The following is a 24,032-nucleotide window of genomic DNA, read 5'->3' as shown; positions in this document are numbered from 1 at the left end:
CCCTTGCTTGGCCAATCTTGCATCCTGCCATTTCTCAGCACAAAAACATATTCATTCTTACGAGCAATGGAAACAGCTACTTCGCTAACAAGGTCATGCATTTTAATCACATTGGTCTCACTTGCATCATCCTCAATTAACAAACAAGATGCCTTCAAGTGATCAATTATTTTATATAGTTCGTTTCTTGCCTCTTCAAGGGTATCTATGTACTTCAAAATACCCAAACCACATATTTCAACAAGTCACTGACGACCATGGATGGTCCATGTACACCACAAAGCAAGAATACTTTCTTCATTTCATCATCTTCCAATCGATTGTAAGTAAATTCAAAGGCTGAAAAAACAGTCCCATACATGTCCCCATTATCAACTCTCTTTAAGTTGTTCAAGGCAGCGTTCCAATAATGAATATTCTTATTATGTTTTAATGACTTTGCAATTGAGACTATCATAACAGGCAGACCTGCACATCTTTCAACCACTTGGGTGGCTATCTTTTGCAAATTTGCATCTTTAATAGCATCACCAACTATATCTTCAAACAAACTCCTTGATTCTGCATTATTCAATGCCTCAACAACAAAGTTCTTTTGAGTCTCATTCTTCTGTAAAATATCTAAACTTCTAGAAGTGAACAATAATTTGAAACCCTGATAACTTTCATTCTTCTGTGGCATATCTAAACGTTTAGAAGTCAATGAAAATTTTCCACCCTTAAGATCTTGCTCAGAAGGAATTCCCAGCTTGTCCAAATCAATTTCCTCCCATAAGTCATCTAGTATGATAAGGATATTTTTCTCCTTCTTTATCCTTGCATAGAGACCGTCAGCTCTTCCAATTGAGGTCTTCTCATCCAAGTGGAAGCCTAATTGATATGCAATCTCATTTTGAACTCTTTCAACATCCAAAGTTTGGGATATAGTTACTATAGCCACCACATCAAATAGCTTGTCATCCTTAACATGTTTGGCAACCTCTTTAGCCAGAGTGGTCTTCCCTACTCCACCCCACCCATAAATTCCAACTATGCTTATGGTAGGGTCAGTCAGAGCCAAAATAACCTCTTTCTTCACTGAGTTTCTTGAGTCAAGCTTTTCACTGCTTGGAGTAGCAAAAAGTAAGTTTGACCTGCTAGAAGCAGGAACATACCCAACTCTACCATCAAACTTCGCCTTTTCTTTCAGTTCAGCAATGGTGAATGCCATTTTCTTTGCTTTTCTACCAAGTTGATACCGTGAGATCAAATTAGGAAAAGACCATTTCCAACATCGTATGCTAGCACGAGGTTGGTCTTCACATAGTTTCTCCACTTTTTCCAAGGTCTCATTAACTCTTTTCTGCCAACTTGATACTTCATCTTCAATCTCTTTTCCATTGCTTCTTTCTGCTTCAACATCATGGTCGATGCGAACTTTTCTTTTCTTCAACTCCTCAATTTTATCCTCCAGCTCCTTAAAATTTTCTTTGCAAAATAATAAATATTCCACTTGCCTTCCAATGGGCATCACAGTTAACTCTGCTATTTTTCCAGCAATAGCTGTGAGAACTTCCATTATTACTTCCTAAATAAAATGATACGAAATTTAACACTTCAATAAACAGAAGTCATGGTTCTAAAGAGTAAACTTTGAACCCCCCCCCAAAAAAAAAAAAAGGGATACGAACACAAACTTATACGCACGCCTACAATTGCTTGGCTTTAACTAGTAAAAGGCAGTATGATCAGTTGTAAATCAGACATAGCTCTTACATTGGATATCGAGAGGTCAATTCAAGTTTTGAAGGGTTCAATGAATTTTTGTATTATTCATGGCAGTATTTGTGTCTCAGCTTCCGTCTCTTGTTCCCCAGAAACATGTACCGTTTGCTTGCTCAGCTTAATAAAAGCTTCCCTTTGTCTTGTTTGCAACTGGCGTTTAAGTTCATATAGGATCAGCCCAAAAAAGAAATTGACAAAGAAAGGCACCATTGGAATTTTCGTTGGGTGTGCTATGAACGCGAACTGGGACATGCAAGAAAGGCCTGGAACCAGAATTGCATATTAACCCACACTTTTTTGGGCCAAAACATTGGCCCAAACTGAATTAGTAAAAAATTTCAAAAGGGCAACGGCCCCAGCACATTATATCATTTGCTAATTCGTTAAAGCCTAAATAATTGGAACAAACCACTGTTAGGCCTAAACAAGGTTTTAAAACTCAAACTGGTAGTTGAATCGGACAAGATACTACTACCTCCAATTCTAATTATAAAATCTTATTTATAGTCTATAAACAAAGTTTTATAATTAAAACCGAAGGTAGTAATTCCAAAGTCAACAGTAATAGAAACATGGTTGGACCGATTATGATTATTCTACTGTACCCCACTCCCAAAAAAGATGTGTGTGTGTGTGTGTAGGGATGCATATACAAACCATATGATTTGCTGCTTCAATGAGGCCTAACAAAATGACCCAAAATAATGTTAGGCCAAAACAAGATTTTAAAATTTCGACTGGTCATTGAACTAATGGAGATTTGGGTTACTAGTTTAAGGATCAATGGTCGAACCGTTATCAATTCTTGGTGGACTTGTTATGATTGATTTAATGTATTTTTAACTTTGCGTCTTAAATATTACTACATTAGAATTAACATTTTGTCAAATGTTATTTTACAAAACAAGATGATTCGAGACACTAGCTTAGGAATTAATCGCAGAACCATAATCAATTCATGATCTGGTTATAATTGATTTAATGCATTTTTAATTTCATATCTTAAATATTACATTAGAATTAACACTTTGTAAAATGTTATTTTACAAAATTTTGTAAAACTTCACAAGATTAAATTTATAAGATGAGATTAATCATAGGTTTGCAAAATTACTCTAAACTTGTTTAATATCCAAGAGCACAAGGTAGAAGATGACAACTTATTAGGCAACTTTAGGAGGTATTAGGCAATTTTAGGAGGCTTATTAAAACTAAATTAAAAAAATTAAAAAATATATATCTAAATAATTTGAAGTAAAAGTATTACATATTTGTGCTTACATTTTGGGGGGAAAAAAGAGTTCAAGATTAAAACAAAATAAATCATCAAAGATTTAGAAGTGAAAGGGAAAGAAATGAAACAGAAGGAGAGCGAGCGTTATACGCAAGTCTCACATCGAGTATGTCAAATAGAACTGGTAATTCAGCTAGAACTCAATGATCCAATCCAAATAGGGTCGAAAAACTTTAGAACGAGCCTCAATTTTTGGTTTTCAAAATCGCGTTTTTTGGACTAGCTCAAAGTCATGCCAAGTCCATTCAATATGTTGTTTAATTAATGTCCAATTTGAGTTGAATATTTAAGTAACTTAAATGTTTTGGTTTTTACTGATTTCAGAGAGGTTTTTCTCAAATTGTTATCACCTTCTTGTTACAGTTTATTTTCCCGATATTTTGTTTGTTTTTAGGTTCGTTCTTGATTTTCCGACCTTTGCCTCTCTTCCATATCTTTCCCATCAGTCATTTACAATTAGGCCTTTAGGGCTGGCCTAAATAAGCTCAAAAACTCTGTGATTCGGGATTATTTTGGTAGAAACCAAATCATAGTTTTAAAAACGTACTTACGGTATATAAAATAAATATGTGAGAAGTTTGTCTTGTTTTATGAAAAAAATATTTTTTTTAGAAACACGTTTAATGGTAGTCAAACACCCCTCAGTATATTTTTTTAAACCTCATGTCTAAATAAGTGTTTTCATTCAATTTACAAATGAAAACAAATTCCATATATAAAATAAAATTCTAAAACTATCTGAGACTAGCTCAGGTCAAAATGGAGTTGGGGTATAGAGTAATTTTAAATGTCGACTAATTTTCAGCCAAGGAAAAAAACACAGAGAGAGAGAGAGAAAAGGAAGATTTAAAAAAAAAATTAAAAGGACAAGTACTTACAGTTCGACAAAGAAAAAAATTCTAACTTACGCATATACTTTTCCGGTCCTAAATATAAGACTCTTATACTAATGTATATAAGAGTCTTATATTTAGGACTGAAGCAGTATATCATACCTATCAACTAACATTCTCACTATGCGTGCCTTCTCATTTCTAATTAATAGACATTTCCCCTTAACCACATAAAGGTAATAAGAACGGGCATTTATACCAATAGCAACACTAAAAACAATACTGAGGGAAATAATAAGAAGGGGCATCTATAGCAACAGCAACAATAAAAACAATAGTAATAAGAAAGGCATCTATAGAAAAGATTAATTTTTATAAGTTCTTATAATTTCACCTGATTTTTAATTAAGTCTTTGTAATTTTCTTCTTCTTTTTATTAGGTTTTTTTATCTGATTTTAATTAGATCCTCATAGTTATTTTTTCCCTTTTATAATATTTGATCTAAAAAAACTACATGGAAACCTATAAGAACATGATTTAAAAAAAAACTACGAAAATCTTATTAAAATCAAATGAAAATATAAATACTTGATGAAAAAAAATTAAAAGGACCGGACTAAAATTGTTAATTTTCGCCTGCACATACCTTAACCCAAGCGGCTGAGAGGCGAGTTGCGGTTGTCCTTCCTGCCTTGAGGTCTGAGGATGTTCTGTGATTAAGTATGCAATTCATAACATTTATTATTAATTATTTGATCTCAAAACTTAAAAACTATAAAGAGGTAGAATTTACCAGCAATACTATTGATCAGCACAACTTTGTCTCTCTTGATTTTTTTTTTTTTTGATATGTTTATGCAAGATTGATCACAATGACAAACAACAGAATTTGTTCAAACCAGACGACAATTTTTTTTTGGGAGAAAAAACAATTTTATATGTCAACTTAAGAGGAAGAAAGAAAAAACCTTTGAAGGGAATTTTTTTTTTAAAGATCTTTTGGCAGATGATTGCCAAGAAAACAACGAAGCTAGCGCAGGGATTTTTTTTTTTTGGGGGGGGGTTTGAAAAGTAGTTTGTATGTGGAAAACAGCGAAACAAGTTTGATCTGAAGACTGGGAAGAACAAGGAGTGAACAGATGTATGGCAGACACAAAGCAAGAACTACAAGTCAAGAATTTTCAGGAAATGAATGTTTGATTTGGAATGATTTGTTCAGAAACTCAAAGGAAACAGAAGAACAAGTTTGAGAAACAGAGAGTGCTGATAAAAAGTTTGAGAAGGAGGAAGCAATCAATATCAGATGGTCCACAAGAAGAAGAAGACACTTCCAAAAACACAAGAATTTTTTTGGTTCCCTTTTGAGATTTTTATACAAGGTCGAGCTCAGTGAAAAGCAACAGATTGGTTATAATATAATGCAGAAAATGATGAGCAGCAAGAAAAAAATGTTCGAACTTTTTTTTTTTTTTTTTTTTTTTGCTTTTTAAGATTGTTATGGGTATATGATTGACAAGAAAACAAATTCGAGGCAGAAAACTGACAAAGTTTTTTGAGTTTTGAAAAGTAGCTTATATGTGGACAACAACGAAACAAGTTTGACTTCAAAGATGGAAACAAGGTCTGGCCAGGAAAAAGAAAACAAAGAGAGAAAGTTGGGAACAAGGAGTGAACAGATATGACAGAGACAAGGAAATGACTTGGAATGATTTGTTTCTGAAACTTGCAAGGAAACAGAGGAAGAAATTTGAAGAACAGAGAATGCTGAAAGTTTAAGAAGCAGGAGGCAATGAATATGAGATCTCAGTGTAACAATGGCAGTAGTAAGATGGGGAAGAAGATGATCGGTAAGACAGACACATAAAAGAAAGACTAAAGCTTGCCTGCGCATAAAGGAAAGGACCTTATAAATTATTTGGGGGACTCAACTTTATACCTTGCTTCTTGTCTAGTCCTACAAATTATTCTTGAAAAAGAACAGTAAAGAACCTTAATTACCTCCATGAAATTTGATTTAAAAAACATTTGAATATGAATATGAAAAATACATTGATTATCAAAAAATCAATAAGATCAAGATACAAGTGTTCAATTTGATTCTTTAATTATATAAAGCGTCTTTTCAAACTTTTAATCTGAATACTGTTAGTTTCATTAGGTGATATAATATTTTTCATGCATCACTTATGCATGAATGTATTATACAGTTACTGCCTCTGTATGTATTGGTCATTTCCTAAAACAAACATGTAATTTTATACCACTTTCGAGCCTTAATATAAGACCTAATTGACTAATTTGAGAATATTAAAAGAATTAGTTAAGTTAGTTATTTGTTATAAATAAGTGTTATCTAGAATATCCTTGCTAATCATGTGTATTAGCTAGCATTACCATTTAATAAAACATTTAACATGTGTACTTACTATAAGAAGTACTTTGAAAAAAAATGAATAAATATAAACGACAAAGTGAATTAAAATCTTACATTTAGAACCAAATTAAAAGTCAAATAAGCTCTTAAAATAAAGAACAAAGGTAGTATGTTAGTAACATTATATTAAAAAAAAATTTAAAGCATTAATTAGCTTTATAAATTCATGCATTTAAATAAAAGCAAGTTTGTAAGTTTCTTTCATTTATAGATAATTTTAATATCTTTCCTTAGTTAAAGTTAGGTACTTAAAATTAATTTACACGGAGGAAGAACGCATATAACAAAATTAATAAATAACTATAATTTATATTTTATGTTGAAATTTGAAAGACAGAGGGCTAGAGTTTGAGTATTTAGAAGCAACGAATATCAAGTTCCCTTGCTACAAGATGAAAACAAATTATTCTGCGAGGGAGAAAAAACGCGGAGAGAAAGACTTCAGGTTGCCTGCACATGAAGGAAAGCATTGGAAATTACTTTGGAGACTCAACTTGTCCTCCAAATTATACTTGCAACTTTTTATTTTAAGAAACACTAGTATGTAATTTAAACTAGACATCAACTTCAGGCCACTAAAAACTAAACATAAACTAACCCTTAACTCTCGTGCGCTGCCGTGAAATTTTGAGAAAAACATTAAAATTAAATCATTTTAATTATCAGAAAGTAAATTAGTTATTTAAAAGCCTAAAAAATGGTTATATCCAACATCCTAAAAATAGTTGTACTCAGCACCCTAATTATTTAAACTAAATTTTATGCATTTAATTTAATATCCTAAAATACTTTTAAAATAACACTTCATATCCCAAAAAAATTTTATGCAATTTCGTCTAGAAATCATTTCTCCTCAATAACAAGAAGCACCCAAAATTTAGAAGTTCAAAAAAATATTTTTAAGATGTTAAATACATTAAAAATTCCCTATGCTACTAGAAACACATATACAGTGATGCACCAAAAATTGGTTTAGAATATTGGAAACTGTGGAAAGAATATTTCAAAATTCCAGATGCTACTTAACCCTTGTTTAAAAAAGAAAAAAAAAATATCATTATGAACTCTCAACATGATATTCATTCCATAAAATAAACTCAGGTGCTCGTAAACCATGAGAAATATAGCACGTCAGAGAAGAGAGTAAAAGACATATCCATGACAATCCTTTGACATCGTAATTTAGAAATCAATCAACCAATTCACAAACGAAGCAGATATAAATATAAGTGACGTTCACCCACTTCGCTAACATTTGTATTGTGCCAATGATCTCATGCCCAATAGAGCCCCCCACTGCAATATTCAAGCCAGCAACTTCTACAGCTCATTGCTCAGAAAAGCTTAGCGTTGGAATGAGATGGAATAGGAACCAGTGTTCGGATCTTGAACAGCTTTAAAGTTGTCAACGCTCATCCCAAAGCGGCCCAACAAAGAATTGCCCATGTCTTTCAGCTTACCTGCCCCAAGACAAAATTGTGTTAGCAAAGGGTCAGAATGACATAATGTTGAAACAAATGCCACGTAACTACATTAGTATAATTATATACTGATCTTTAGATGTAACAGATAAAAGGCCTGTTATCTAATTTTTTTGACAACCAATGTATTGTCAGCTTATAGAAAGGAAAAATGGATCCGAGGCCATCACATTTGTATCCAAGGTTAACCCCAAACTTTGACCAAAAAAGGTTAACCCAAACCAGCCAACTAAACTAATTAGTTAATTTTTTTTTGGATATCCAAAAGGTTTAGGCCAACACCCATAAGACCAGATCTGCATAAAGTTCCTCCCCCAGGATTTTCAATCAACAAAAGCTTGCCCAGTGTCCATTGCAAAGAACACAAACATAACACATCCTGAGCGTTCGTTGAAGAGCAAGACTTCAGGATCACATTTAGGCGTTGAGTAAGATGAGTTACGCAGTAGATCCATAAATTTGCACGATGTTTAAAATTAGTCATCAAGACCACTTATAACTGCCAATTCACACCGCAGTGCTAGAAAATTATCTTGACATTAGGCAAGAACAGATCCCATTGTTAGAGCAAGCCTATCATATCATAAAAAGGTCTGGTTTCTTTTTCCTTATTTTCCTTTTCTTATTCTTTTTTGATTAGGTATATGAGAATTTGGAACTCCTAGTTATAAGTAGAAATATTTCCATCTATCTGTTGCAACATCTTCCCAATATACCTTGGGACCATGGATATCATGCCATGTCAATTTTTGCGGAAGGAGAAAGAAAGAGAACAGGCTGCAGAAAGTCATATTGCATAATAAATTACAAATTTCAACTATAAAATAAGAGCAAACATCATAAAACAAAAAGCTTTCCATCCCGACAGATCAAAAACAAGAAAGGAAAAAAGAAAAGAAAGAATTACCGATCATTTCTTCCTTCATCTTTTCCCGCTTTTCTGCTGCCAGGGGTTCCAATCTCCGGATGGTTCTCCTAGCTTGATCATTTGAGGGATCAATTTCTATGATCTTTTTCATATCTGCCAATTCAAAGAAAAAAATTGTTAAAGGCAAAGAGTTAGATCAAGTCCAACAAGCAATAAAACTGTAGATTAGTATCCCATTAGTGTTTAAATTAAATACTAATACAATGCGAGCTAAAGCATATATTAAGGACAGCACCACAATATTCAATAAGATCACACAAAAAATTGAACGCACCAGCAATGGCCTCTTCAAAATGCTCAAGTTTTTCATGTGCCTCGCCTCTTCTCACCAGAGCTTTCAGATATGCAGGATTGAGTTCCAATGCCTTAGTGCACTCTTTGATTGTGTCCTCATATTTCCCCTGAGGCAATTTTCTAGGTGTTAAATTAAAATCGCCAAATCAAAAATTTAAAGGAAAGTGGCATCACACTTGATTAAATACAAGAGTGACACTAAGATATCATAGTTGAAACAAACATGCAAATTTGTGAGACAGCCCTTCTAATCAACACAGATGTGATCTAGTCTCCACTCTTATGGTCTGAATATTACTTAAACAGACCACTTAAAAAAATGGTTTAGACTTCACTCAGGCTGATCCAATTAAGTAATAACCATCTAATTTCCCATGTAATATACAGTATTTTTGAAGACTGCCCCCATTGGATATCCACAGAGAGAGGCAGAATTGCTGCTTGCTTAACATTCTCTTTCCATGTATTATGTACATTTTCGTTCTGAAATTTGTATTCTATGGAAGATACCAAATCCTCTTTACATAAAAGAAATAGAGTAATGAATTCCAAGGTTAGGTTTTCACAAAAAAGCATTCAATTTTCAATAAAAACTTCTTCAATAAATCCAAGACAACAAAAAATCTTCATCAATAGCATAAGCAGTCAAATAATACCTAATACCTACTCTTCTAAACCAGCATTCAACAGATCACAGACACGGATGAGCATGGGAGTAAAACCGACTTTGCACATCAATTCATAGTTCAGAAGTTATTTGTTACTTAGGATGGCCAATAAACAAGATACGGCATTACTTGGTATAAGATGTCCAATTATTAGCAAGGTCAAGAAACAAGATAAAGAGCACTGCATTTACTTAAACCGCGTGGAAGAGCATAATACAAGAATGTGCTCATGATTGCAATAATTTGAAAAGATAAAGAAGCACGTACCAATTTCATAAAGCATACAGCACGATTTGAATGGCATATTGAGCGTACTTCAACAGATGAAGGCATGTCTGGGGCAATTTGTAAAGCAAGTTCATACTTTGATAATGCCTCCTCAAATCGCGCATCCCCAAATAGCTTATTTCCTTCTAATTTTGCATCATTCGCTTGAGCCAATGCTTTCTGCTAGAGAAAGTAATAACACTCTGTTAGTGTTTTTTCTTTGACATAGAAAATATCCAAACGATATTCTTGAATCATCAGCAAAATAATACCGGAAGATAACTGATGGTTCATAAATTCAGCTATTGATTGCAAATGCATTATGCCAATCAGTTTTGGTTAATTAATTCGGTTATTAATTAATGAAATTAAATACGGGCAAATTAACATTCACAAAAGACCAAGCTTAAACAGCACCATTCCCCGGGAACAAATTTAGCCGCTTTAGCATCCCAACACTTACCTCTCCATCAGTTTGTAATTTTGACCTCAAGCAACAAATTAGAAAGGGTCATGGATGATATAAATTGTCAAATACTCCAGGCAGTAACACCTATGAACAAGCTCAAAGTCTTCCATAATCACATGATTACAGATTAGCTTTAGCAGCTTGATATTCAAAAACTTTTCAGATTTAATAGCCCTGGTAATTTTAAATTACCTCATCAATATGGATATGTCCTGAAATACCAATTCTACAATTTGTACCGCACTATCACATTAGTTAACAATATGATTCAAAGAGTTGAACAAATCAGTAATGACCAAAAATTTCAACCACACACGAAAAAGGGAAATGTCAAAAACGCAATTAAGAATACACTCAAAGCCGCTAACTCAAACCTGTTTCAATTCCTCGTCGTGTGATGCCTCTTCGGAAGACTCAGTGCCCGGAGGAATCCCAACCTCCTGATCTTGATGTTGTTGTCCCCGTTCATTATGCGTATCCTCTGCGTCGCTGCCGAGCTCGGTGTCGCTAGCGGTTTCAAAGCCATCGGAAGCTTCTTTATGGTCATCGACATGGGATGAAGCTGACGATTTTGCAGTTTTTGCAGATTCAGAGGGATTCACGACTTTCCGTTCAGTCTCAGTTTCTTCCGGTTGGATCACAACCATTTTGCAGCCTAGGGGTTTATATTGCGATGATGGGAAAGAAATAGAAAGCGATTTTCAGTGCAACTACGAATTTGCACGTAACCCTCCCTTCTTAAAAATTTATACGATTATCAGACTCCGCTTCCCCCTTCCAGAACCGTCTCGTCGTCCACCTACGATGGAGCGAAGCTAAACAAACAGGAAATATATCCAAAACATATACCATATTAAAAAAATAAAAAAGATTTATTAATACTACTTTTAATTCCTTAATATAAGAGTAGTTGATTAATTTGATTAGATTAACAAAAATTTATTAAATTAATTATTTGTAATAAATATGTATTGTCTTCCCTAAAATACTTTTACTAATCATATTTATTAGTTAAAACCATCATTTGATAAAATATTTAACATATGCAACCGCTACAAATACTACATTGAAAAAAATAGATAAATATAAAAGACAAAATGAATGGGATCTTATTTAAAATCAAATTAAAAGCTAAACTAACTTTTATAGTAGGAACAGGAGGTAGTAATTAGGATCTTAATCCTAACAATTTTGTTTTTTGGTTGTTCTTTTTGAATAAAAGGCATGTGTTATTCATAGTTTCATACTAACATGAATGAGTATTATGTATGATTCAAAAGCTATAATTGTTTAACACATGCTACCTTCGGTCCCATTTGTAAAATATTATTTGTAATCTATAAATTGGGTCTTATAATACTAATAAAAAAAATAAAGTATTAGAATTAGGACTGAAGGTGGTACTTTTTTTTTTTGGTCAAATATAACTTAAATTAGTGATAATATGACATTACCACTCTCGATTAACACAAGTTTAATTAGAGATGTTTTTGGACATTAGGCGGAATTTAATATTTTCTACCTTAAATATGGGATTTAAGGATTGGACCACCATCAGATTTGACTTGGTCATATTGGGTTTAGGGAATACGGTGGGCTTTTGTGGCCCATGAAATACGAGCTTTGGAAGGAGGGAGCCACAATATGGGCCTTCAATTCACAACCTTAGCTTCTTGGTTTTTGACCTTGATTAATAACCTTAGGTTCGAATTCCTGAGAAAAGTGTTCACATTTAGTGCCCAATAATATCTCGAATAGGATTACCTCTAATAAAAGGATACCTATATTTTAGCAAAATAATAATAATAATAATAACCTTAGCTTTAAAAAACGCTGAAATTTGATCCAAAGGAATATGGACTAATCTGGTTTATGATAAAACTTATTATCCTGAGAATGCTTCCAATTCCATTAGGCCAATTTTGACTAAAACTTTTATCTTCAGGAACAAAAATTTCTGACTTAGATGATTTAGCACCTATTTTAATGTGAGAATCTCGCCAAAAAAATTTTAAAATTAATAAATTCTAAATCAAGTTTAGTAACAATATTTTAATAAGTTTTGTCACAATTGAATTTATAGATAACAACACATTTTTATAGAAATTTTTTTATCTAAAATTTAGTAAGTTCAAACTCATTATTTTAGATTACATTAAAATCAATACAAAAGTCCCTAGATTGTAGTGTTTTATGTTTCGACATGTGAAAATGGGTACAGTTGTTCCCTTTATCAGTGTTGAAGATAATGCTAATATCATGCAAAGGAAAACAACCAAAATATATTATATACATATCTAAATCAAATGATTCAGGTACATAGATTTTGCTCCATGCATTTCGCAATATACTACCACGTTTAGCTACCCAAAAAAACCAAAAACAATATTATCAGCGCCAAACTGAGGGAAATAAAACTTATTTTCTTTTTCAGTACAGCTTAAATTTATTTTCATTAAAAACTACTCCTCCAGTCCATAATATAGGATCTAATTGTTGAGTTGGTTTTAATCCAAAACATAGGACCCATTTATCATATTTATCAATTTTCTCTAAATTATCCCTATAGATACTCTCTCAACCATAATCAAGTAAAAGAAGAAGATGGAGTATTAAGAAAGATGATGATGGTATTTTAGAAAAAAGCGTGTCACATTTTTTATAATTAACCAACTTATTTAACTTTCTTAATCTAATCAAATTAATTAAATGAGTCTTATATTAAGCACCGGAGGAGTATTTTTGAAAAGAAGGGATAACAAAAAGAAGAATTAATTCAAAATAAAAAATATTGCTACCTTCGATTCTAAATGTAAAAGCCAGTAGAAATGTGCTTTTCTTAAATATAATATCTCAATTTACTTTGTCTTATAAATTTATAATTCTTTTCCCAAACTCTTTTTACACATATTAAGGGGTATTTATCAAGTCATCTCCAATGTAAATAACTATAGTAATTATTTTTTAAAAAAAAAAGGTGACAAATTTTTTACAAATAATTAATTTAACTAATTTTTTTAATTTGTATAAATTGGTTAATTAGTTCTTATATTAGGATAGGAGGTAGTATACCTCAACTTCACATCTTATAAGTCAGAGTTGTATCAAATTTAATATAGTGTTACTCTTAGATTTACACGTGAAAAAGATCAAAACACATTGTTCATCGCATGTGGCCATAAACTAGTTTTTAATAAGAGTATTTATTCATTGACATTTCCAACCTTGAATTTGTAATTGTTCTGAAGAAAAAAAAAATCTTTTCATTGTTGGAACTCTATTAGGAATCATGATAACGAGAATTTGATTAAGCAAGTGACTTTTATAATACTCCTCCGGTCCTTAATATAAGACCCATTTAACTAATTTGATTAGATTAAAGAAGTTAGGTAAGTTAGTTAATTATAAGAAATGTGACACATTTTTTCTAAAACACCATAATCATCTTTCTTAATACTCCTCTCCCTTTTTATTTGATTATGGTTGAGGGAGTATTCATAGGGGTAATTTAGAGAAAATTGATAAATATGAGAAATGAGTCTTATATTTAAGACCGAAATCAACTCAATAATTAGGTCCTATATTGAGGACTGGAGGAGTAGTAAATCAGAAGGTTCCAATTAATGTCTGAGACATTAATGTTAGTGGAATAACTTGGTGGGACAATAAAAAAAGAAAGAGTGTTGGCTATTGAAACTTGGTCAAATTAAGCACCAACTTTATGTATAGTGGCCTAAATCATCATAAGAATCACCTTGAGAGGAAAATGCTCACACACACACAAACACCCAAGTTAAGTGCCAATAGTCAAACCCTAATTCAAGAATAAAACAAAATTCCATTTTCTTCTTGGCTCTAATACTAACAGACCCAAGCAAAATGCAGAGTTGCAATTTGGTCGGAAAATATTTAATTTCAAGATTAATTTTTTATTATTAAAGAGTTGTGGTTTTAAGCAATCTCATTAAAAGTACTCGTTAATATATACTACCTCCAGTCCTTAATATAAACCTTGCTTGATTTTTATTTTGGTCCTAAATATAAGAATCCAATTGACTTTGTCTCTTATATTTATGTATTTTTTTCCCAAGTAGTCCTTCCAACAATGTAGTTCTAGCCAACACACTTAATTAATAAGGATATTTTAAAAAAGACACCATATATTTATTACAAATAACTAAATTAACTTCTTTCATTAATCTCCTCAAATTAGCCAACTAGTTTTTATAATTAGGACTGGAGGTAGTATTAAGGATCGAAAGTAGTAATAAGAACTATTCAAATTGTCACAAAATGAACAATTCAGATACCTGATATCTTGTATTAAGTAAGCTCCAATATGTTCGTGTAAGTTGACAAATAAGATGAATGGGTATATTTTATATTTCTATTACCAAACCTTCTTTTTTTTTGTTATTCTTTTTTTTTTTGTTATTACGTAATTTATTATCATATGTAAAATAATATTTCATTAAATAATTACATAAAGTAATGCTTTATGTGTTTACTTAATGAGTATGATTACGATATTGAATCTATTAGATTCATGTATAACATTTAATGATTCTTAATAATAAAGCATATTAAAATTATAATTAGAACTGTGTTATGGGGAAAAAAAATAAGATCAAGTAATCAACATTCAATAAAGTCAAACAAATAAACTTCTAGAGACTCCATTGTCACTCAATGTTCTTTCCTTCTCAAGAGTAGGTAGAGTCAGAGTGGGAAGGAGTTAACAAGTGTGAGAAAATGAGACAATATGTGTCACAAAAGTCATTTTCATTCTAATCCTTGTTCCCAAAAACCAAATAAAATAAAACTATAGAAGCTCCTTAGTGATAGATACGTGGTTCCAAACATTTGATCTTTTTTTATTGTTGCAATATGTTTTAAATATTTAACATCAATGTCCACTAATTTATAAGTGAAATGTACATTTCATATAACATTCTGGTTCTAATTTTAGTGGAAGCGTGCCAAACACTTTGGACAAGTGTTAGCTTGCTGACTCTTTTAATAAGCATGCTTAATTTTTTTGTTTTTGTTTGGGGATGAAACCTTTCAAATATTGGTCTTTACCTTCATAAGGCTTTTCATTTCTCTTTCCATGCGCACAAAAAAGGATATAACCGGTATAACTGAATTAAATAGAAGAAATTCGATCATTTTTAAATAATATCTTAAATTCAAATTTTAGGGGGAAAAGTATATTAAAAGAACTCTTTTTATTCGTACAATTAAAAAAAAAACTCTCATTAATCCAAATTACTCCAATTTTCTAACTTTTTGTTAGAATAATGAGTCGTTTTAAATTAATAAGGAGTAAGGACTGCCCAATCAGTCTGAATGCTCTGGATTATTTATTCTTATGAAAAAATATTGAATACAACGAAACCAACTGAATTAACTGAATATCATGCTTTACTTCTTATAATTATTATTGTTATTGTTATTATTATTATAGCCCCTCCAGTCAGGAATATAAGACTAAATAAATAATTCATAAATTTTAAAAAAATTAGTTAAATTAATTATTTGTAATAAAGATGTGTTGATTTCTCTAAAACACCCCATACTTATTATCACATTGATAAAAGTGTCCTTCCATATATACAATCGGTAGGATACCTTGAGGAAAAAAATATATATATAAATTTGAGAGATAACGTGAATTAAAATCTTTATATTGAAAACTAAAACAAATATCTCAACTAATTATTTTTATATTTAGAATGAGAGAGAGAGAGAGTAATAGTTTTTAGAGATGATAATGACATGTAAAGAATTCACGCACCAAAAATCTCTCCACCAAAACTGTTGAGTTCAATTGCAGCTCCACTTTTCTTCTTCAACTGCCACAGAAATGACGGCATAATATTATATACAATAAACTAAACCAAGTGATCAACCTTCACTGTTTCATTGCCTTTAATTGCGCATCTAATATCTACCCATATTAAAGTTTGAAAAATGCAAGTTTGCCCAAATTTAAAGTTTGAAGTCAAGAAAAAAAGAAAATCTTAATTATTACCATTGACTGGATTTATATATTGTTTAGAAATTAAATGCTGGGTTGTCAACGAATACCAGAAAGATTGAGAAAAACATGGATAAAATAATAGGAGTAGTTATAAATTTTCTTGTCCTGTAATATATTTGCTTCTGTTCTTTTTGGTAATTAATGTATTTCTATTGCCTTTCTTTACCTAAAAATGACTAGTATTTTGTCTTCAAGTATTAGATATAATCAAAAAATTGAAATAGATCGATATATGTTTTCTTTTCTTTTTAATTAATGACCAAAGATTTAATGTGAATTATCAGTCTCAAAAGCCTTATTATAAGAAACAGAATATACCCCATGATTAAAATATATCTACAGACAGTTTAATAAAATTCTCCCATTCGTAACACACTAACACTATTGTATAAAAGCCTTTTTTTTTTTACTGTGGTTAAAAGAATATTTTTTACACTGTGATTGCGTAATTTGTATAATTAAAAAGAGATAAATTTTAAAACATTAAATACTTTAAATAGTTATATACTCCAGGTGTTATTTTAACTAGTGCATATTTTCCACACAGGTTGCTAATGAAACTGAGATAAAAAGCCAAAAGCCTTGGATCTTATTATGAAAATGTCATTGACTGTGCTTTTTACATCTTTATAAGTACGTAGGGGATTTGTTTTCTTGCAAATAAAACCAATTTTGGTGAACCGTCCAATAGAGATATTTTGACTATTATTCACACGTACATACATTCCAGAAGATAGTGTATAAAGACAAAAGCGTCAATCATGGGAATTAATGAAGGTGTACAATGAGACGTGAAGTTACTATGAGAATTAAGAACAAAGCTGCGTCGTATTACCTTAATTAGCGCTGAGTGGCTAACTCAGTTCAGTGCTGTGATCATTTTCTTTGTCATTTGGGGGCACTTCTCACCTAATAATAATGTTCACTTCTTCACTCGCATCATCCAATCTGCTTTTATCTTCAAAACTCAATTTTAGCTTGTTTGGTAACTCAAGAAGAAGTAGATACCGCCTTGTGCCTCCATCGTGGCGCTTGGGGAGGCATATTCGCAGCCTTGTGAAGCGGGGTTCCCCTGGGGCTAATTCCCATGAGGTTAATGCTCTATAGCCAGGGGGAGGTGGAGGCATGTGTACTCTCCTACCTGGTCCGTGGGCCCGTGGAGCGGGGTTAGTTTCCCTGCCCTTGGATTGGGTTGAGCCCAAACCCCTTCCTAAAATTTTTTCACCAAAAAAAAAAAAGAAGTAGATACCGCCTCTAGTTCTTAATATATAAGATATATTTAACTAATTTGAATAGATTAAAATTTTTTATTATAAATCAATTATTTGCAATAAATATGAATTGATTTTCTTAAAATGGCCGTTTTAATTATGATTACTATTAGATGACAACCCTTTTAATATGTTTAATTAATAGGAATACCTTTAGAGAACAAATTACAAATTTAGGGGGATAAAATGGATTTTGACGTCTTATATTTGTTATAAAATTCAATCCGAACTAACTCTTATATTAAATTAAAGATCAGAAATAGTATATAGCTAAAAACTGAAGTTATTAGTTAATTCATTGATGCATAAATGGTAATTGAACTTGCCGGCCTTATAAAAGGCACAAGACTGCCCCAGATTGAGAACACCTCCATTTACTACGTAGTTTAAAAACAATAATACTACTTCTGATTTTTATCATAAGGGTTGAAGATTAAATTTGGTCTTAAATATAAGATCTCAATTTACTTTGTCTTTTATCTTTTCCTAACATATTCCAATTGATTATAAAAGATTTCTACTTAGAGATAATTTCAATAATCCAGTATACATAATTGAAGAGGATAGTTTAAAAAAATCAATATAAATTTGTGACAAATAACTAATTTAACTAATTTTTTTAATATATTTAAATTAGTTATCCTCCATGATAGTGATAACTATTCTCTTAAGTGTTCTTTTTCAACCAAGCCAAAGGTTATTCGATACATGCTGGTCTTTGTCTTTTTAGCGTTGACGCCTACAGCGTAGTTCTTCACTTTAATTTGCAGCCGAAATTGGCGATAACATCCTTGTCTTTTTTAGCTTGGTTGACACTTTAATTTGACCATCGATATGTGGCTGATATAGTTATATTTAGAGTAGTTTTTATGTTCTGACTTGTAAATTTTCCTTTGAGTTTGCGATGGCTTTTTCTTTTGAAAAAAATAAAAAGCTTAACTCTCATTGCTATATTTTCAGTTTAGTACTACCTCCGGTCTTTAATATAAGACCATGTTTGACTTTTATTTTAGTCCTAAATATAAGACCCCAATCCACTTTGTCTCTCATATTTATGTATTTTTTCCCAAGGTAGTCCTTCTAATAATTATAGTTCTAGCCAATATAGTTGATTAGTAAGGATATTTTAGTAAAGACAACACCTATTTATTACAAATAACTAACTTAACTTCTTTCCTTAATCTCCTCAAATTAGTCAACTGGGTCTTATAATTAGGACCGGAGGTAGTATTTAATTTGAGTTCTTTTCACATATAATTTGTATATACTTTTCTTCCACTTCAAAGGAATTTTCTCAATTTTTTAACCTCTTATTTTTAATACAAGAGCTAGTTTACTAATTTGAGTAAATTAAAAAATTAGTTAAGTTGATTATTTATAATAAATAGGTAATGTCTTTCCTAAAATATCTTTACTAATCAAGTATATTGGCTAAAATTAACATTTAACAAAATATTTAACATGTACAACTACTACAAGGACTACCTTAAAAAAATAAATAAATATGAGAGACAAAATAAATTAAACTCTTATATTTATGAGTAAATTAAAAATTAAATTAGCTCTTATATTAAAGATCAGAGGTAGTATAATTCTATTAAATTTGCTCATATGTAATAAAATGCTACAAATGGGTTTTACCCAAAAAAACCAAATGCTACAAATGGGGTGTGTGTGATATGTGTTATATATGGAGTGGATAAACAAAGTTATGCTATCCCGAGTTTTAAATATGAGATCTAATTTGCACTGCAAATTGAATTATAAACTATATTTTATATTTAAGACCGAAAATAATAGAATTTGAAGCTAGCATATATAAAAGTGTACTCAAAAGTTTTGCTGAATTATTAATGGGATTGGGAATTAATGAGTTATGGTTCTTCAACGTGCATGATGCTTTCCTTGTACGTTTCAAAATCCAGCTTCTACGACGAGACTATGTGTTGTCTTCTCATGCCAATTCTTCCATTTTAATTTAGCTCCTTATTCATATTTTATATATATATATATATATAAATATATATGTATATCATTTCAGTTTCCCTTTTTAGCTCTACAAACAATAATCTTATCTAAATGCTTTGTATCTTTTCGCAAAAGCATACTCTTACTCACTTATTAATTTCTTATTTATTAAAAAATTACAAAACCCAATAATATATGATTGGTGACCCCAAAACAATGTTACTACCTCAAGTCTTAATTATAAGACGTTGTTTGTAGACTACAAATAACATCTTATAATTAGGACTGGAGGTAGTATTATATAAATTCAAATCCCATAAATAAATAGATAATTGTACAAATTTGTACCACTCCAGAATCTATATATAAAATATAAACAATTGAACTACGTAATTAAAAAAGTTAGTTAAAATTTATTAGATAGACTGGATATATTAAGAAACGGAGGTAGTATGATTTTATGTACGTTATTTTATATTGCATCACTAGTAACCTTTTACAAGCACCACGATCCTTAGATTATTAGACCAACTGTAATTAAAAAAAAGTATTTATTAAGAAAATTGAAATTAAAGTAAAATTCAGGTGACATTTCATATCTAAATATTTATGTATTTTTTAATATTTTACATGACTCTCTTTGAATATAGGGAAAATTGCAAAAAAAGACCTTGGAATTAGAAAAATGCAGATAGGGACCCTTGACAACTTCACTTTGGGTTTTGACAACTTCAGGGCATATTATTCTTGTCAAAACCCAAAGTGAAGTTGTCAAGGGTCCCTATCTGTATTTTTACAATTCGAAAGTCTTTTTTTGCAATTTCCCCTTGAATATATATATATATATATATAAAAGTCTGTTTGACAAGTTTTTATATGAAATGGACAAGTTTTAGTGAATCAAAAAAAAATTTATGAAAAAAAATTAAGTGAGTTAGGTTCTAATAACTTATCAAAACTAAAGCACGTTTTTAAATTCAAAAAATACTTGTAAAAATATTTATAAATTATTTACTAACAAAATCTTCATATTTACAGTAGAATTAGAAACTTTGATCATGCTCTGCTGCCTACGGATGGATACCCCCGAGGTGGAGTATAATAATAACAATAATACGGGGAATGACCGAAATGAACGGGAACCAGACACATGTACCATGTAAATAAATATAAATTGCCGTACTAATTAAAAGGACTAATGTGTCCCCAAAACATATTGTAGAAATAAATTAACACCGACGGCGAGGGAAAAAACTGTCAGTTGAAAATTCCTTTCAAGAACATGACACATTTTTCGGGAATAGAAAATTTTCTATTAATTAATCCTAGACACAAAGTTTACAAGAAATAAATAACATATTCACACCTTTAAGGTAGTTCAAACAAGGATTATATTCTTCGGTTAAAAACAAAAAACAAAGATTATATTCATTATGTGAAGTTATTCAATTAAATATGACCATGTATCTTATTTTTAAAAGATTATCATTTAATTATAAGCTCACATAAATAAAATAGGACACATGACCTTATATAATTGGAAAACTTAACATAATAAATACTACCTCCGATCCTTAATATAAGATCATGTTTGACTTTTATTTTGGTCCTAAATATAAGACTCCAATCCACTTTGTTTCTCATATTTATATTTTTTTTCCAAAGTAATCCTTCTTACAATGATAGTTCTAGTCAATACATTTGATTAGTAAGGATATTTTAGGAAAGATAACACCTATTTAGGACAAATAACTAACTCAACTTACTTCCTTAATCTCCTCAAATTAGTCAACTGGCTCTTATAATTAGGATTAGAGGTAGTATAAAAATTTGACTTAATTATTTTTCTTTAAATAATACCATATATCAAATAGTTATAGGCAAAATATTTTTTTTAATATTGTCATATGGAAATAATAATCACATAAAACATATTAACTCTTTCCTGTATGTAGTATTGCAATTTGTTGGCAAAAAATGTGGTGTATTATTTTGTATTTAACATAAAATATTAAATGTTTCAAGAAATAATTAAATTCTTGTATTTGTTCAAAAAATAAAAAAAAATTATAAGGAAAAATTTCAGAAAAAGAACTCTGAAATTAGTATTTTTTAATTGAGGCACCTAACACTTCAAAATAACAAAGAAGGAAGTAAACCCAAATTAAAATTTTGAAATCCAAGAAAAATGACAAAAATGCCTCTTTGTTAATTCCATTGCAAAAACTTGTTGCTAATCTTAAATCAAGACTTGTAATTTTACAATAAGAACTTGTTATTCCCAGATAAATTGTTATTTTTTTAAACTAATTCACATGTTATGTATCAGAAAAAATATGGCATTAATCATAAATTAAGACGTTATTTCAGGACTTGTTATTCACAAAGGACCTTTTTGTCATTTTTCTTAGATTTCAAAATTTTAATTTGGGTTTACTTCCTTCTCTATCATTTTAAAGTGTTAAGTGCCTAAATTAAAAAAAAAACCAATTTCAAAATTCTTTTTCTAGAATTTTTTCGTCTGTAATTTTGGGTTGAAGACTATTTTATCCATGACCAGGGTAGGGTTTCTAGATTTTTTTTAATCTGTTTTTTTTAACTAGTACAGAACAAAATGAGGAGAAAGAAAACAAAAGCAAACAACACAAAGTTAAAGAAAAAGTTAGACAACTAAAAAAGATTACCCGATACCATCACATGCCCTCACAGTTTCAGTGGAGAGATCAGTAGGAGCTATCGAGGTGCAGTTTCTCGACTTGGTCTTGTCACTAGTAATGAGAGTATCCAGAAGAGGTGATGGTGTTTCAACTCACCCCAGAGGACATACCTTCCTACGAATCGAGATTGCTAGAAAATTAGTAGCAACATTCCCCTCTCGTAAGGAGAATGAAAAACAAATACCAGATTGAGAAGCTATTATTTCCAAAATATCCTTAAACAGATGCTAACTTGCCCACATACATCTAGAGTAAGAAGAACAAGTAAAGCAATCAATTAAATCTATATTATCATACTCAATGATGACCTATTGGAGATTTAATTCCTCACTTAGCATGATAGTTTTTTGGACTGTCAACAACTAATAATAAAAGTAGAATGCGCGCTTACAATCTCATCAAAAGACTAAACAAATTCTCCCTTATGATCACGATTGATGAGGCCAATCGCATCTGACCCATCCTTAACCTTGAAAGTCCCATCACAATTAATTTTGAAGCATCCATTATGGGAAGTAGTGCACCCTATCCATCAGAAATGGTCTTTATCATCCTTAGGGTTAGTAAGGTTTAAGGCAGACCAAAACTCCATGGCTTCTTTGCAAACTTTCAATAAAACTCCACGATAATCTGGAAATTTGGCGTTGAAGACTCTATCATTCCATTTTTCCCACATTCCCCACAATAACCACAAAATAAAAGCAATGTCAAACTCTTAAAAATCTTTCTGTTGACAGAAAATATTGAAAATTCAAAAATCAAAAGATATAAAATAAGATCTTAAATGTTAGAAAACGAGTAATATTTCAATAGTTACAAAACTAACACTAATGGTTAAAAATTAGCATGTATCATTAACAGTTCTATCTCATAAGAGCGACAAGGTTCCCTTTTTAACACTTCTGAGTGAGGCGATATTAAGTGAGAAACTCTACGTATCTATTCCCTTAACCTTATACTCCCTCTGTTCCTTATTATAACAGACAAATAAACGAAGTACGTTGATAAAAAAACAGTTAAAATTAGTTAAAAACAATTAATGTATAAAAAGTATAATTTTTTTTCAAAAATACCCTTATTAATAAGGAGAGAGAGCATGAGAAAGAACAATTAAATTATTAAAAAAAAGAGAAGTGAGAGGGAGAGAGAGTGTGAGTTGGAGATAATAAATATGGGTAAAATAGGAAATCAATACAAAAAAGTAGAGACAACTTTTAAGTGTCTCTTATATATAAGAACATGCTATAAGCATCAAATGTTTCTTATAATAATGAACGGTGGGATAAATTTTAAACGGGAGAAATATGCCAATAAGTGACAAACATGTGATTGCCACGTAGCGCGGAGAGAGACAGAGAGCGCGAAGAGCAAGAGAAGGAAAACAAGCATCAGTTAATGACGGTTAGGGGCCGGCTGGGAAGTTAGTTAATTAACCTAACCATGGTTACTGTCTCGGGTTAGGCCCCAAGTACACGTTAACATTTCACATCTCCCTCTTCCTCTCCTCCCCTGCCTTCTCTTCTCTTGTGCTATATAACCAATCCCTCCCTCCCCTTTCTCTCTCGCTCTTTCCTTCCCTTCCCTGCTTCATCCTTCATCT

At 31.1% G+C, this 24,032-nt stretch overlaps 2 protein-coding genes across 3 annotated transcripts; both read right to left on the bottom strand.

Moving 5' to 3' along the window:
- Nucleotides 1–214: 214 nt before the first annotated feature.
- On the bottom strand, nt 215–1,558 carry LOC114739606 (disease resistance protein At4g27190-like). Its single transcript, XM_028927684.1, has one exon. It carries the CDS (start codon nt 1,556–1,558, stop codon nt 215–217), a length of 1,344 nt encoding a protein of 447 aa, XP_028783517.1.
- A 5,804-nt stretch (nt 1,559–7,362) lies between these two features.
- LOC114739516 (tetratricopeptide repeat protein 1) lies at nt 7,363–11,232 on the bottom strand. Of its 2 annotated transcripts, none has more exons than XM_028927577.1 (5): nt 10,808–11,232; nt 9,965–10,147; nt 9,010–9,136; nt 8,715–8,828; nt 7,363–7,786 (listed from the first exon to the last, which is right to left on the bottom strand). In XM_028927577.1, exons 1-5 carry the CDS (start codon nt 11,078–11,080, stop codon nt 7,671–7,673), a joined length of 813 nt encoding a protein of 270 aa, XP_028783410.1. In that variant the 5' UTR covers nt 11,081–11,232; the 3' UTR covers nt 7,363–7,670. The 2 variants fall into 2 exon arrangements, with proteins under 2 accessions (XP_028783410.1, XP_028783412.1); XM_028927579.1 differs by having other exon boundaries at nt 9,965–10,144.
- Nucleotides 11,233–24,032: the final 12,800 nt, after the last annotated feature.

Source organism: Neltuma alba, unplaced genomic scaffold (genome assembly GCF_004799145.2).
Source record: "Neltuma alba isolate B1F8T4 unplaced genomic scaffold, ASM479914v2 tig00002863_pilon, whole genome shotgun sequence".
NCBI classification, from domain to species: domain Eukaryota; kingdom Viridiplantae; phylum Streptophyta; class Magnoliopsida; order Fabales; family Fabaceae; genus Neltuma; species Neltuma alba.
Note: the sequence above shows the minus strand (reverse complement) of the source record. Positions and strands in the feature narration are given on the sequence as shown.